Source organism: Nicotiana sylvestris, chromosome 2 (assembly GCF_000393655.2).
Source record: "Nicotiana sylvestris chromosome 2, ASM39365v2, whole genome shotgun sequence".
In the NCBI taxonomy this organism is placed as follows: Eukaryota; Viridiplantae; Streptophyta; class Magnoliopsida; order Solanales; family Solanaceae; genus Nicotiana; species Nicotiana sylvestris.
Window position 1 is genome coordinate 64,796,927 of NC_091058.1, and position 13,386 is coordinate 64,810,312.

The 13,386-nt window shown below is 35.1% G+C and overlaps 1 protein-coding gene across 1 annotated transcript; it reads right to left on the reverse strand.

Annotated features, from left to right (window-relative positions):
• Positions 1-3,881: 3,881 nt before the first annotated feature.
• LOC104239888 (uncharacterized) lies at positions 3,882-8,780 on the reverse strand. The gene is made up of 3 exons (XM_009794620.2): positions 8,672-8,780; positions 4,555-4,772; positions 3,882-4,418 (listed from the first exon to the last, which is right to left on the reverse strand). The coding sequence occupies exons 2-3, from the start codon at positions 4,744-4,746 to the stop codon at positions 4,284-4,286; spliced, it is 327 nt and encodes a 108-aa protein (XP_009792922.1). The 5' UTR covers positions 4,747-4,772; positions 8,672-8,780; the 3' UTR covers positions 3,882-4,283.
• Between the last annotated feature and the right edge of the window lie 4,606 nt (positions 8,781-13,386).

Below are 13,386 nucleotides of genomic sequence, written 5' to 3' on the forward strand. Positions count from 1 at the left end.
AAATAGAATTTACCCAATACCTTAATATCGGTTTCAGCAGACCTCACAACAACATGATTAGATAATGCCTCTTACTTTCAAATATACCTTGACCAAATTGTTTCTGATTTGATCGGATTGGTTCTGAGGCGGCAATTGGTAATTTATTGGATCGGATTCAGGGACCTATTGGGGCTGAGCAACTTGATTTTCTATTAATATATTTCAATGTATCACACTGTATTTTCATGTATTTCATTGTATTCATTGTCTATTTTTTCATTATAATTCAATTTCCATGTATTTCATTGTATTCACTATTTTTTTCCATTGTATTTCAATGTATCCCGCTATATTCTATGTATTTTATTGTATTTACTGTCTCGCTATATGCCATGAATGTATTCATATGTTTTTTTTAATTAATATAATTTATGTATTCAGATGTATTATATAATTTCTCTGAAGATTGCTATGTTTCTGATGTATTTTTCGGTTGAGAATCTTTTTATAACTATTGTAATTGAGTTTGTTGAGTTATATTAGGAGTCTATTATGTTAATTGATTCACTTTCCGTTTAAAAACAGTGTAATCCCTTGTTTCACGACGTGAATACAGTTGAATACAATAATTTGTCCAGCTGTAATCCCATGTTTCACGTCATGAATACAGTCGAATACACTCGAATACAACAACTGATTAGCTGGACTTCCCTGATTCACACCTATTTTTGCTATTGTATTCATGAATACATTAGCTTAAATACATCTAATATATCTTATAACAACAGAAAACATATCTACAATCCGTAATATAGCAATTGATATCTATAGATAGCTAATTACCACTAAAAGATAGTGCTTTAAAAAAATTTCTCAAAATTAAATGAGGGAAAAAGTGAAAAAAGGAAATACAAAATTGTAGGGAAATAGCAGTTAAACGGAAGATTGAGAAGTGGCGTAGTGGATAAGTTATGGGTCATGGCAAAGTGGGTGGAGTGCGTGGTTACACCTTTGAAATTTTCTGTTTTTTTTTTCTTTCTATTTACATGCATGACATAATTTGCGGTTTTAGAACCCGAAATTTTCAAATAAATATGTACTCCTTTCGTTTTATTTTAAATAGACTTTTGGAGCTTGTATTAAAATATGTTGTGATATTTCTATGATTATAAAACTATGTTATTAAAATTATATAAGAAAATTAAAATTAAATTATTTTTAAATATAAAAATTATCATTTTTTCTTGAAACTTTAAAAGGTACAGTAAATAGTATAAAAACAAAAGAGTACAAGATTAAGTTGAATGTTTTCTCTTATATTTATTGAATTTTAAGGGTACAATTTGAATGCTTTCTTATGTAGTTCTTTGTTGAAAGTCATCACTAATTCTTGGTACATGGTTTCTCGTGTTTTGTTTTTTCGGGTACAAATTCTCTCTTTACATGACATAATTTAGAGTGAAAATCATTTTTTACCTTCAAATTTGATCTAAAATCTTCCGCCGCCGTTCACCGTTCACCATACTTTTTTGACAAATATTCTGACACAAGCAACGAAGCTTCTTTTTCTCTTTAAAGTCCCAACCATCTTTACTCGCTTTCTCATGTTCGTTATTCCTTGTATGTCCCTTCCATGAAATTTTTGTTTACCGAAAAAACAATATAGTTAAATTTATAATGTAATTTATAGATATGTGGATTAAATTGATCTGATAAAATAAAATAATGAAGAACAGAAGCAAATAAAATAAGAATATATAAGGAAAAGAAAAGTCTGAGCTTCATAATTTTCCCACCGGAATCAATTATACTTGGAAAACCTCAAGTACACTTGTATAAAGCTTAAAAGAATGAGACAGAGAATACTAGTCTTTTGCTATCAATATTTCTTTTCTATACAATAGAATAAAAGCCTCTATTTATACTAGAGCTATGAGAGTGTGGTCTACCAATGTTGAATTGCTTCTTATTCGGCTACAAGTTTGTATCCGGTGTCAATATCTTATCCAACCACATGTTTGTTCCGGTGTGAACATGGTTGAATCACTGGTGATTGACACGCGTTACTTTCTAATTCACCCGTCGTCTTCTGAGATATGATTTTTACCGTATACAACTTTAGGCAGCACAAATGATGCTTTAATAGAACCAAATACTCCTTTTTTAAAATTTCTCATTCAGTGTGCAAAATCCATTTTCGAAGTTTCAGCATGGGATTAAAGGAATTTCTACCAAAGGCAACTCTATTCTCAAGACTCAAAATAAATACCTTTGGTTAAAGATATAGTACTAGTATTTATTACTTCACCGCAACTTTGACAGCGATAGAGCCAAATACTCCAAAACTACTAGAACCAATTTGGAAATATGTTCAGAATGCGTAGCAAGTAGCAGGAACTTGCACAGATTAAAGATATTTTTTATTTTTTAACTCTTCAGGAAAATTATGTCTTCTTGAAGAGAAGTGTCAAAAATGAAAAACTTAAAGTGGTAAGTTCCGAACCTTGAATTTTGGAGTTAACTTTTCAAACTTGTGTGACAACTGTATCTACATTAGGAAACGCTATCGAATTCTTGAATCTTATTGATTATTTTCACTTGCTTAATTATCTAGGAGATGAAGAAAAGAATATTTATAGAGGAAGCTTAATATTTCTTACTGATACAGAAAATGCCATATTTTAACTTTGCAAGCTCTGAGATCTGCCCAGTTAGCCCTATTTAATATGTAAATATCGGGTCACACAAAAAAACAGAATAAATCTGAGAATAATAGACCCATGTTCATTAAACAGCTTCTGTAGATGTCCTTGTAGTGGAAAAATGGCTTTTGAAAATGTGCCATGGGGAAGAAAAAAAAGTAATCAGTGAGCTACCACACACTCTTAATAATATGTTATTTTTCAATTTCATAATTTTTATTTACCAATAGGTCAAAGATAAACAATTAAGATGACCATCTGGAAAATTCAGCCTCCAATTCCTCACCCCATTTTTCTTCTCTAAGAAAATCCTTAATAATCAAAGCACCAACTTGTCCAGAAGCGGTATTGGCCACCCATAATTTCGGACTAAAGATATTTTAAGCCAAATTAACTATTACGTCTTCTTTCTTTTTAATCAAAGAAATTATTATGATATCGGTTGATTTTTTAAAATAGAAACACCAGTATCAGTATAGCTTTTAAAATTTAATGTTCTTTTAAAGCAGCCGACGAACAGCTTGTTTGGATGGTTGTTACGCATCGTTTCATAATGTATCATATCGTACTGTATCGTTTGATAAATACAATGTTTGGATAGATTGTGTCGTTTGCCATCATTTTATGATATCACGCACCAGCAATATGAAGAATAAACTTACAATATTATAAAGAAAAATTATGATACAAGGTAAAATTACTATATAAAAAAGTAGGGTAAATGATAAAATAAAATAATTTAATAATAATAAAGGGTGAGATTGAGAGAAAAAGACAATGTAACGACGTGACCACACCAAATCAGTCGTTACATAAAGTGGCACGTTTCGTCGTTATGTAACGACGGATTTAACGATACGATACAATAAAATTTAAGTAACAATCAAAACAAACATTGTATTTAAAGTAACAATACGATACGACACAATGGTAACAACCATCCAAACAAGCTGTAAAATGCAAGCCACTTCAAAAGGAACAAAAGGAAATAGAAGAGCAAAAAGATGCAATAACCAAATCACTGTGAAGGAATACATCACTCAAAGCTTTGTAAATGAGAACTAGAATGCTTATTAGACTTCAAATATTAGCTCTCAAATTTTGTAACCAAGACAAAGAAATCGCGCTGACAACCAGTTTAAAATAGCAGCAAAGTAAAAAGAGAAGACGAGGAAGAAGAAGATAAAAGGAAGGAAATGGCGGAAGAAAGCAGAGAAATCAAGCTAGCATTCTCGCAGAAACCCCAAAAATCTTAGGTTGCTCCTAAGTTGACATAAACACAAAGTAAATCCACTATCATAGATTTACTTTGTTATAACTAACAAGACATAAGGCAAGCTACATGATCCCATATCAACGGGCTAGAGCCAGTATCTTTCTTCAAGTTCTGCATTTGACAGTAACAACCTAACCAATTCCGCAGATTGCTCAGACTCCGGAGACATCATGCATTCTGTTATAGCCGAAACAGTAATAACCACCACACAAATACTGTATCACATCCTGTATACAAAGGTGAAATGCTATTTCCTAACATATTACTTGGGTGCACTACATCATCTTAGTTGACTAAAACTGACCAGGAAAGAGTTTCAACAATTACTGAACTGAATCAGCTGCAGGGGCTGCATGATGGTTTACAACCAACGGAGGACGTAGAGCTTTGTGATCAGAAAGTTTCTCCTTACGTGCCTTGTACATCTCTTCTGTCTCAATGACAACCAACCTTTTCACCTAAGATCAAAAGGAGAGATACAAATATATTAATCTTCACATGGTAACTACGAAAGTTGTGTGTACCAGACTAGATATTTGAAGGCAAGAGAAATCATTAAACTAGTCCATATTGATAGCAAAACACTATCAAAACCTGCTGAAGCATTCCCCTAACAGTAGGCGTGTTCCACCGCATTACAGTCCGATTGCATTTCCGCAGACGCAATGCTTCTAGGGTACGCCTATGGAGCCTCCTAGTGCCTGGAATACCCCTTACAAGGGTTATGTATAGATTAGGGCTCCATGAGATTGGAGCACAAGCTTTAAAAGCATTGTAAGCACTCATCTCTTCCTGCTTTACCGCTTGCTTTCCTGTAGCAGAACAGACAAGAAACTTCTCATTCAAAAGAAGCACGTCAATTAAAAAGAGTAAGATTTGCAGGGATGAGTTCCTAAAAGAAAAAAGACGACGAGCATCTTAGCAGGAAGATACAGGTTAGCTGGAAATTGGAAATGTATCAGATTGCATGATTCTGAAAACGAAAAGGAAAAAAAACTGGTAATATAATTTACAATCAGCATATTATAAAAAGAGTGAGGCACTCAGAGAAATAAAATTCTCCGTATTGGGAGAAAACTGCATCACAATCAACACAAGTAAACTCATAGCTTGGAGATTGAAGTATGTGAATTGCATGGTACTTAGGTGAAATTCTGCCCCTCTGAAAAGACCTTCCGTATAGTAGCCCTAAGAGGTCACCCCATGATTGGAAACAGATAGTAATCAAAAGAATCCTCTCCCTAACAACTTAAAACTTTTAGATTGGGCAATTCACACTGTTCAACATGTCATCAGAGCAAGCAGAACTGCTGGATTCGAGTGTCACCACTACCCAAAATTATTGCACATACTTGACCCAAGAAAAAAATCAAGTCCGTCCGTGAGGAACATATTGCAGACATATTAAAATTAAGTATCCATTCTTTACTAGCTGGTCTTTTATATGAAGTGATTCACACAACTCAACACACTCATTGTGAAAGGAAACAGGGAACTGGACAACTCAAAGAGTCAAAACTACTCTTTCCTGAACAATGTACAACAAATAAAGAAGAAAACTGTGGAAACAAGAGAACTCAATGTTTTTTTGTGTGTTTTGGATAGAAGTAGAAGGGATGCTTACAGCAGTAGATGAGAGGAAATCTGCATTCATGGTTTGAAAAACTGCTGCTAGTTCTTAAACATGAACCAGTCGAGCCAAATCTAGACTATTGTAGACTAACTCAAAATAGTTAAATAACTTGGACGAATCTGTAAAAAAAAATGCAGCAAGTTCCAAGTGGAGAGACGTAAAACTGGATTCTAAACGAGCACCTTTGAGACCCTTGAACTAGAATATTTGACTTTGAAACCCAGATTTTATAATAATCACCACATACTTGAAAATTCAAAGGCAAGATAAAAGATGTGAAAGCATAAAATAATGCACCAACACTGAGCCTTTTGGAGCTATGAACCAATGATGGGATAATCAAGTGTAAACCATTGGGATTTGTCGAATTTTTTAATCTCTATGAGAATAATATTTTCTCATCCTGCATTGGTTCTTTATTCAGAAATGCTGATGCATTACTTTAACTCTTATATCATTTATTTAAGATATGTGAAGGTGGTTTTCGAACTTCGACTCTGAAAAAAGCCAATGTTTTATACTCCCCCATCTCAGATTTAAATGCCTCACGGAAGGGCAATAACAAACTTAATTCTGCTCCTCTTTATTTGAGATTTACACAGTGATTGTTTAAGTTTTTTAAAAACAATATAGACTTAGTAATAAATAGTTTTCTCATCTGACTAAAAAATGTTCAAGAACAAGTCGTTGTAAACATCATTTTCTCAAGTACAGACACAGATTTCACTTTTTAGTTGCCTCTCATCCACTAAGATAATACCCATCTCAGCTTTACTTCATGACACATCAAATGATGATTTCTCACATTTCCCAAAACGCTTTTACTCCGGTCCTTTATATTATTGTGAGAAGAGTAGTTATTGTGGCATTTCTATGACAGTTCAAAAATGCTGACTATCTACTCTAGTCAAATCAAATAAATTGCTTCCCTAACAGCAAAGAGAATAGTCAATATTGAGAAATTTATGCATACCATCTATCTCTACATGAGCATATATGTTGGCACTCTTTCAAGGTCAATTGAATGAGTTCAAACTTTGTAACCACTTGAGACTCAACAAAACTGGGGCCTTTCAGGAAAGTAAAAGTATGAACCTTATGAGTGAGGAAGTCCTACCTTAGCTTCAGCAACTCCTAGCGCCCCCCCCCCCCCAAAACCCCCATGAGGACACCGACTAACCAAATAGAGAATGGAGAAAAGAAGTTCTCTCGAAAGTGTGCAAAAGTTTCTCTCAATACAAAAATGGTTGGCTAGTAAGTTATCGCTTGACACAAGTTTAATGCATCTAAATAATGCAAACAACTATAAGATGTTCTTTCCTCTATTACCGCATAAGAAAAAAAAACTTAACATTACTCAATGAAGATGTAACAATAATCTCGAAGAAACAGTTTGCTATAAGTAGAACAATGTCAAGCTCTGCTATGTGCTCATTTCAAACCAATATTCCCACTATTTCAAACCAATATCACTTTAAACCAATATTCCCACTCAATCTAGGTGTCCCTTTCCTCCAGCTCACTTTTATTTTTTCTGGTTCAGTTAGACCTTGTCTAAGTAAATCAGAAAGTAAGCTCACGTCGAAATTACTACTGTCCAACACGAGTACATACCCAAACAATAGCATCAACTCAAAAACATCAATAACAACTTCCAATCGTAACCAAAATCAACTTTTGAAGATGATAAACTTATTGATTTCCTTACCTTAGAACCTTAGATTCTTCATTAACTCTTCTCTTACTTTCCCTGCTTCCACATATCCTGTATAGGTGAGTTGAAGACTCTAATGGATGGGGTTGGGCCTTTTTTCTACCCAAAAGGAACTTTTTCTATTCTTGTAAAATAGTTCATCGTTTACATGAAATCTAGAAAGCAGCTGAAAATCAAATTCAGCACGGAACCCTGTACACGGGTAAAACCAAGCTCACGGTATGCCTCGGTTTCCGATGAAGTAAACAGAGCAAGAAACGTGAAGGCAAGGAACCGGAATCGAGGCAAGGAGCCCCTCGATCCAGGGTCCGGGTGAAATGCTTACCCTTGGGGATATCGGGGCCATAGCCCCCCGTCCGGTTCGAACCCCAAAGGCCTTGGAGAGCATTACCAGACGATCGAGCACGACCAACAGCAAGCCGTGATATCCGCAACCGGCCGGATATCACGGCGTGAATCTCGGCACGTATCGACAGAGAACCGGTGATTAGTTAAACAAAAGATTTTTACCTTTTATAGAATTGTACTTTGGGTAAAACTCCTCTACTATATATAGGGGAGTCTGATTATTCATGGAGGACATTGTAACACGCATACCAAGGCAACATACTATTATTTTATATGTTATTCAAAGTTCTTATTCTTGTTCATCAGTGCTTGGTCATTGTGAGGGCGGATATTTCATTAAGGCTATTGCTAAGTCCGGAATCACCCTCCTCGAGTAGTTTGATAATTTAGTACCTCCTTTATCTGTTTAATCTAACGCAATTTATCGTTTGTATCGAATTAATCTGCGTATCCTTAAAACTACTAATAAATTTAATTGTTATCCGTTTTTTAGGGTGAACAAATCCATTAACGAATTATAGGTTTCCATTCTAATTACAGTCCAAAAATTGTCAAAATAAGCCATTTTAGAGATACCCAATACCCAGTGGCGGAGTCAGGATCTCCACGAAGGGGGTTCAAATTTTTTTTTTTTGTAGCTAGTGGGAATTGAACCCATGAGACCTTATGTAGATTTTGAACCCTCTTGACCACTAAACTACACTTTTGGATTATGTTAAGGGTGTTCAAAACTTAATATATAGAGATAAAAAATAGATTTTGCCTTATATATACAGTGTAATTTTTCGGCGAAGGGTGTTCGCCCCCCCCTAAATCCGCCCCTGCCAATACCATAAACAGAAATTCTATTACAAGATGCACAAATAGACATAGACACAGATTATTATCAGTAGATGCAATTGAACTTTGGAAATGGACTTAGAAAAGAAAAAAGAGATTTTTCAAGCTCTCGTACTAAAAAGGGAATGGCAATGATACGAGCAAGAATTTGTTGAAGATCAAAGTTGAGAACTTACTGTGCGGAATGCTCTCTCTGAAGTCCGCTCCTCTGGGGTTTTTTTCCAGCAATGGGCTGAGCTGAGGTTTTCCGAGTTTGAGACACTTGCCTTTGCCCTATGCTGTGCTCTTTTTTTTTTAAAGAAAAGCTGTGGATTGGGCTGCAATTATTAATGGGTTAGAATTTAGAACTTCTGTGGATTGAAAGAAACAAAAAAAATCTTGTTACCCTTTTTGGTAAAACTAGTGTCATATTATAGTTACTCCCAAAAATAATAATCGGTGCATTAGCAAATATAATTATTTTTAATTGATCGGCCAAATATGTAACTTGTCCCTTTTTTGGTCAAGTTAGGAATCTTGACCCAGGCTGAACTAGGACTCCTGTAACCTAATTTAGGAAATTACACCCAATTACTTTGGTCTTGATTTTTATGCCCCCACTTTATGAATGAACATACATTTAAGGTCAAAAGTCAAAAGTGTTGTCTATGGGCAAGGTAGGGACTAGGGGCAACACTTGTTAAACTTAAAGTTCTATGTCAAAAAATCAAGAATGGTACCGAAATGTCCTATTTGTGCAAATCACCCCTAATTTTATGCAATTCCAAATTTTTAATTTAAACATAACCTACTCTCTTGATGTACATAGAAAGAATTAAAATTTTAATATGTTTGATATATATATATATATATATATATATATATATATATATATATATATATTACATATACGTTGTTGAAGTATCACTACTATTATAGAAGCCACGAAGTGAGGAGCTTGGGGTCATCAGGGGTATCTTGGGAATTTCCGGTCCATCTTTCTTACCCTTGGACATACGTGTTATTCTCTACAATGGTGGGCCCCATTTGATGAAAGTCGACTCTCCATGTTGCCGCCTTCCAAGCTTCACAGGTTTTTGTTTGACTCTTTTTGGTTGCTCTTTGCTTGCTTAATATTTATTGGGCAACCCAATTTTTGAATTTGGGGCTGATTAAATATTAAAAAATAATTTCGTTAATTATTCTGTGAAAAAATTCTTTTTGAACAGATATATAGCTTGTTTGGCCAAGCTTATTTTTTGGGTCAAAAGTATTTTTTTTGCTAAAAGTATTTTTTCCCAAAAAATGAAGTGTTTGGCCAAGCTTTTAAAAGGGAAAAAGTGTTTTTTGAGAAAAACCACAAACAGAAAAAAGTAGCTTCTCTCCAAAATCACTTTTTCGGAAAATCACTTTTGAGAAAAATATACGTAGAAGCAGTTTTTAAAAGCTTGGCCTAACACTAATTACTGCTCAAAAGTATTTTTCAAATTAATTAGTCAAACACAAACTGCTTATCACCAAAAATACTTTTTGAAAAGTACTTTTGAGAAAAAAAACACTTCTCAAAATAACTGATTTTAGAAGCTTGGCCAAACATGCTAATAATTTACTTGAACTTGTTCTTTCTCAAAAAAAAGGTTAGGCAATGTTTATTCGGTTATTGAAGATTTATTAGTGTTTAAAAAAGTTCTTGTGATGTGAATTTTGTAAAGTAAAGTTCCAATTAAACTGCGCAAACTAAAAATAAATGTAATTTCCTAACATGCATTTTAGGAAGGAACAACGAAATTTTCAGTTGGACAAGTTAATTCTTCATATTTTTCAATATATTTTGTATGTTTAATTTGGATAAACATGTATAAACATTATTTTGAAGTAATAAAATAATTTGTCATTTTGTTAAATTTTCTCTCTATATGTAAGGAACTTCATTAGTTTCTTAGCAAAATGGAGTAAAAAATTAAGATTAGTAAACATGGATTAGATATGATAATACAGTACTTTTATTTGTCAAACAACAAGCTTGAGCATAAGCGTTCTTGTGCATAAAGCATAACTGCCATATTAACTATACAATTTAGAGATAACAGATAACTTATTTTATTCGGAAAAGGTCCAAATACCCCATGAACTTTACGATAAGGTTTACAAATAACCCTTGTTAAAAGTTTAGCCCATTAACCACCTTGCCGTTATACTCTTGGCTCGGATACCCCCTTAATTCTAAACGGCTGCCACAGTAAATAAGTTATCCACTCATAATTTGACATGTGGAATTTTAATTTACACCCAAATATTTTAATTCACACCCAACCGGATCTAATTAACCTACCCATTACTCGTGACCCGACCCGTAAATTAAAAACTCCTTTCTTAAAAACACCCGAATTTTACTTCACTTATCAACGAAGAGTTATCCCTAGTTGATAACAACAACAACAACAACAACAACAACAACAACAACAACAACAACAACAGCAACAACAATAACAACAGCCCAGTAGAATCCTACAAGTGGGGTCTGGGGAGGGTAGTGTGTACGTAGACCTTACCCCTACCTCGAAGGGGTTGAGAGGCTGTTTCCAAAAGACACTCGGCTCAAGATAATAAAAAACAAAAGAAGAGAATATTAGATTCATCACGGAGATCATAGGAAAAATAGGAACATAAAATATAGAAAAAAAAATGCAAAGCAAAAACGATGACTAGTAAGTGGAACCTGCGTCGAAAATAGAAAATAGTAAGAAACGACATTACCCCTAGCTATCTTAGTCAAAACCCTACCGGACTAGGCTCACAATGACACAAAGTAACGTAAGACTCAACTACCTCCTAGACTACAACTGTATTACTCGAGCTATCCCTAGTTGATAAGTGAAGTAAAATTTGGGTGTTTTTAAGAAAGGGGTTTCCAATTTACGGGTCGGGTCACGGGTAATGAGTAGGTTAATTAGATCCGGTTGGGTGTGAATTATAATATTTGGGTGTAAATTAAAATTCCACATGTCAAATTATGAGTGGATAACTTATCCAATGTGACAGCCATTTAGAATTAAAAGGGTATCCGAGCCAAGAGTGTAATAACAATGTGGGTAATGGGCCAAACTTTTAACTAGGGTTATTTGTAGACCTTATCGTAAAGTTCAAGAGGTATTTGGACCTTTTCCATATTTTATTTGAAAAATCAATCAAAACGTTTCGTTAGCATGCTTTCCCGATATTTTTATTTTGTTCCTACCGCTACTCAAATGTGTTGCTAAAAAAAAAAAGGAAGGTTGGGAAGGTACAACTAGTGAGGTAAGAAAAGTCCACTATAATTGGGGGACACTAACATCTCTCTAGGATTTTCTGTGAATAGTACCGTTGTCACTATTCACGGCCCATAACTCCGGTGTCCGGCAAGGTAAGTTCGCAAGATTGGTCTCAAAAGAACCCCCTTCTCTTTGCGAACAATCCCCAGTTGGTTTCATCCTCAAATCCATAGCCATCTGTAACAAATCTTGATTTTAGATCGAGAGTCACTGTAGCGCCAAGTTTTTCCAGAATTTCAGCGCTGCTTCTTCTATTTTCTTGTACAGAAATGGTGAGTTAGCTTCAGTCATGGATGTGCAGGCCTCTCCCCAGCTTCATGCTGTGGGAGAGATGGATCCCAGCTCTAAAACAAATTCTTATGCTTCACTATTCTCGGCAAAATTGCAGGCAGTAACTAAAACGATCCTTAAACCTGTCCAAAATGTTCATGGACAACTTATGATACAATTTTCTGTTAAGGAATTGGAGGAATATGCAGTCGAAGAAGGTCTCAACCAAGCTGTGGTGATGAAGCTGTCATATGGTGCACCAGAATTATTGGAACTTCGTAAAATAATTCCAGCACAAATTGGGATTAAGGGTCGATGCTTGATTGGCTTGCTCGCAGTTAGGCAACTGTTGATTCGATGTGATGCTTATGAGGATTTTGTAGCGATTGTCTCAAAATAGGTTGGTTATCTACAATACAAAGGTCAACAACATCAATATCGTACATTCCCATGGACTCAAGATTACGATCCTAAGGCGGAGACATCAAAACAGTGGCATGGGTGTCGTTTCCAGATTTGCCGACGAACCTTTTTGCAAAGAAGTTTTTACTATCAATTGCATCAGCCGTGGAAAAACCTATTGCTATAGATAAAGCCACACAAACTAGGACAAGACCTAGCACAGCGAGGGTCAAGGTAATTATTGATCTCTTTGATAAGCATCCCAAGAATATTATGTTACAATTCATTGATGAGAAATCTGGTAAGGTTATTGAGCATTTACAGGAGTTTGTGTTTGACAATCTTCCATCATATTGTAATGTGTGCAAACGACAAGGACATGTTGGTGAAGATTGTCGTTCATTGATGACAAGGAATAGGTCGAATTATGATATGCAACAGGAAGAAAACTTGATTGAGACGACTATTGCTACTGAACGTATAATGTCTGCTGAAGTTTTGGCCTTGGCTGAGGAGATGAGCAAGGTTGAAAAATTGAAAGGGGATGCCAAGGATTTCTTAAATGCATTACAGCTATCTAAATCGTCAGGGAGCTTGGTTGATGTGGGAAAAGACAGAACACATCAAAAGGCTCATGAATAAGCAAAAGAAGCAATTAATGCAGCAGGGCATATAGCAGCAACACATCGAGATAATGTTGATTCTGATGATGCAGGGCTTAATCCTGTTTCTAGTGCAATTGTCCCAGTTGCTGAAGCCCTTACTAGAGTTGCTCAGGACTTGAAAGCTGCAAAAAATACTGTGGTTGATCGAGATTTAGCTGGAAGTTCTAAGGGTTCAGCTTTTGAACATGGTCTGATGGATGACAGTGCTTTAGCTGCAGCTGTTCGAGCAATTTTTGCCAAGAATAATGCAGCAGCAGCAGTAGT

Coding starts and splice junctions, on each gene's coding strand:
- LOC104239888 (XM_009794620.2), bottom strand. CDS start 4,746: ATGAGTGCTTACAATGCTTTTAAAGCTTGTGCTCCAATCTCATGGAGC. Junction 4,419..4,554: donor TTAGGGGAATGCTTCAGCAG/GTTTTGATAGTG, acceptor TTTTGATCTTAG/GTGAAAAGGTTGGTTGTCAT.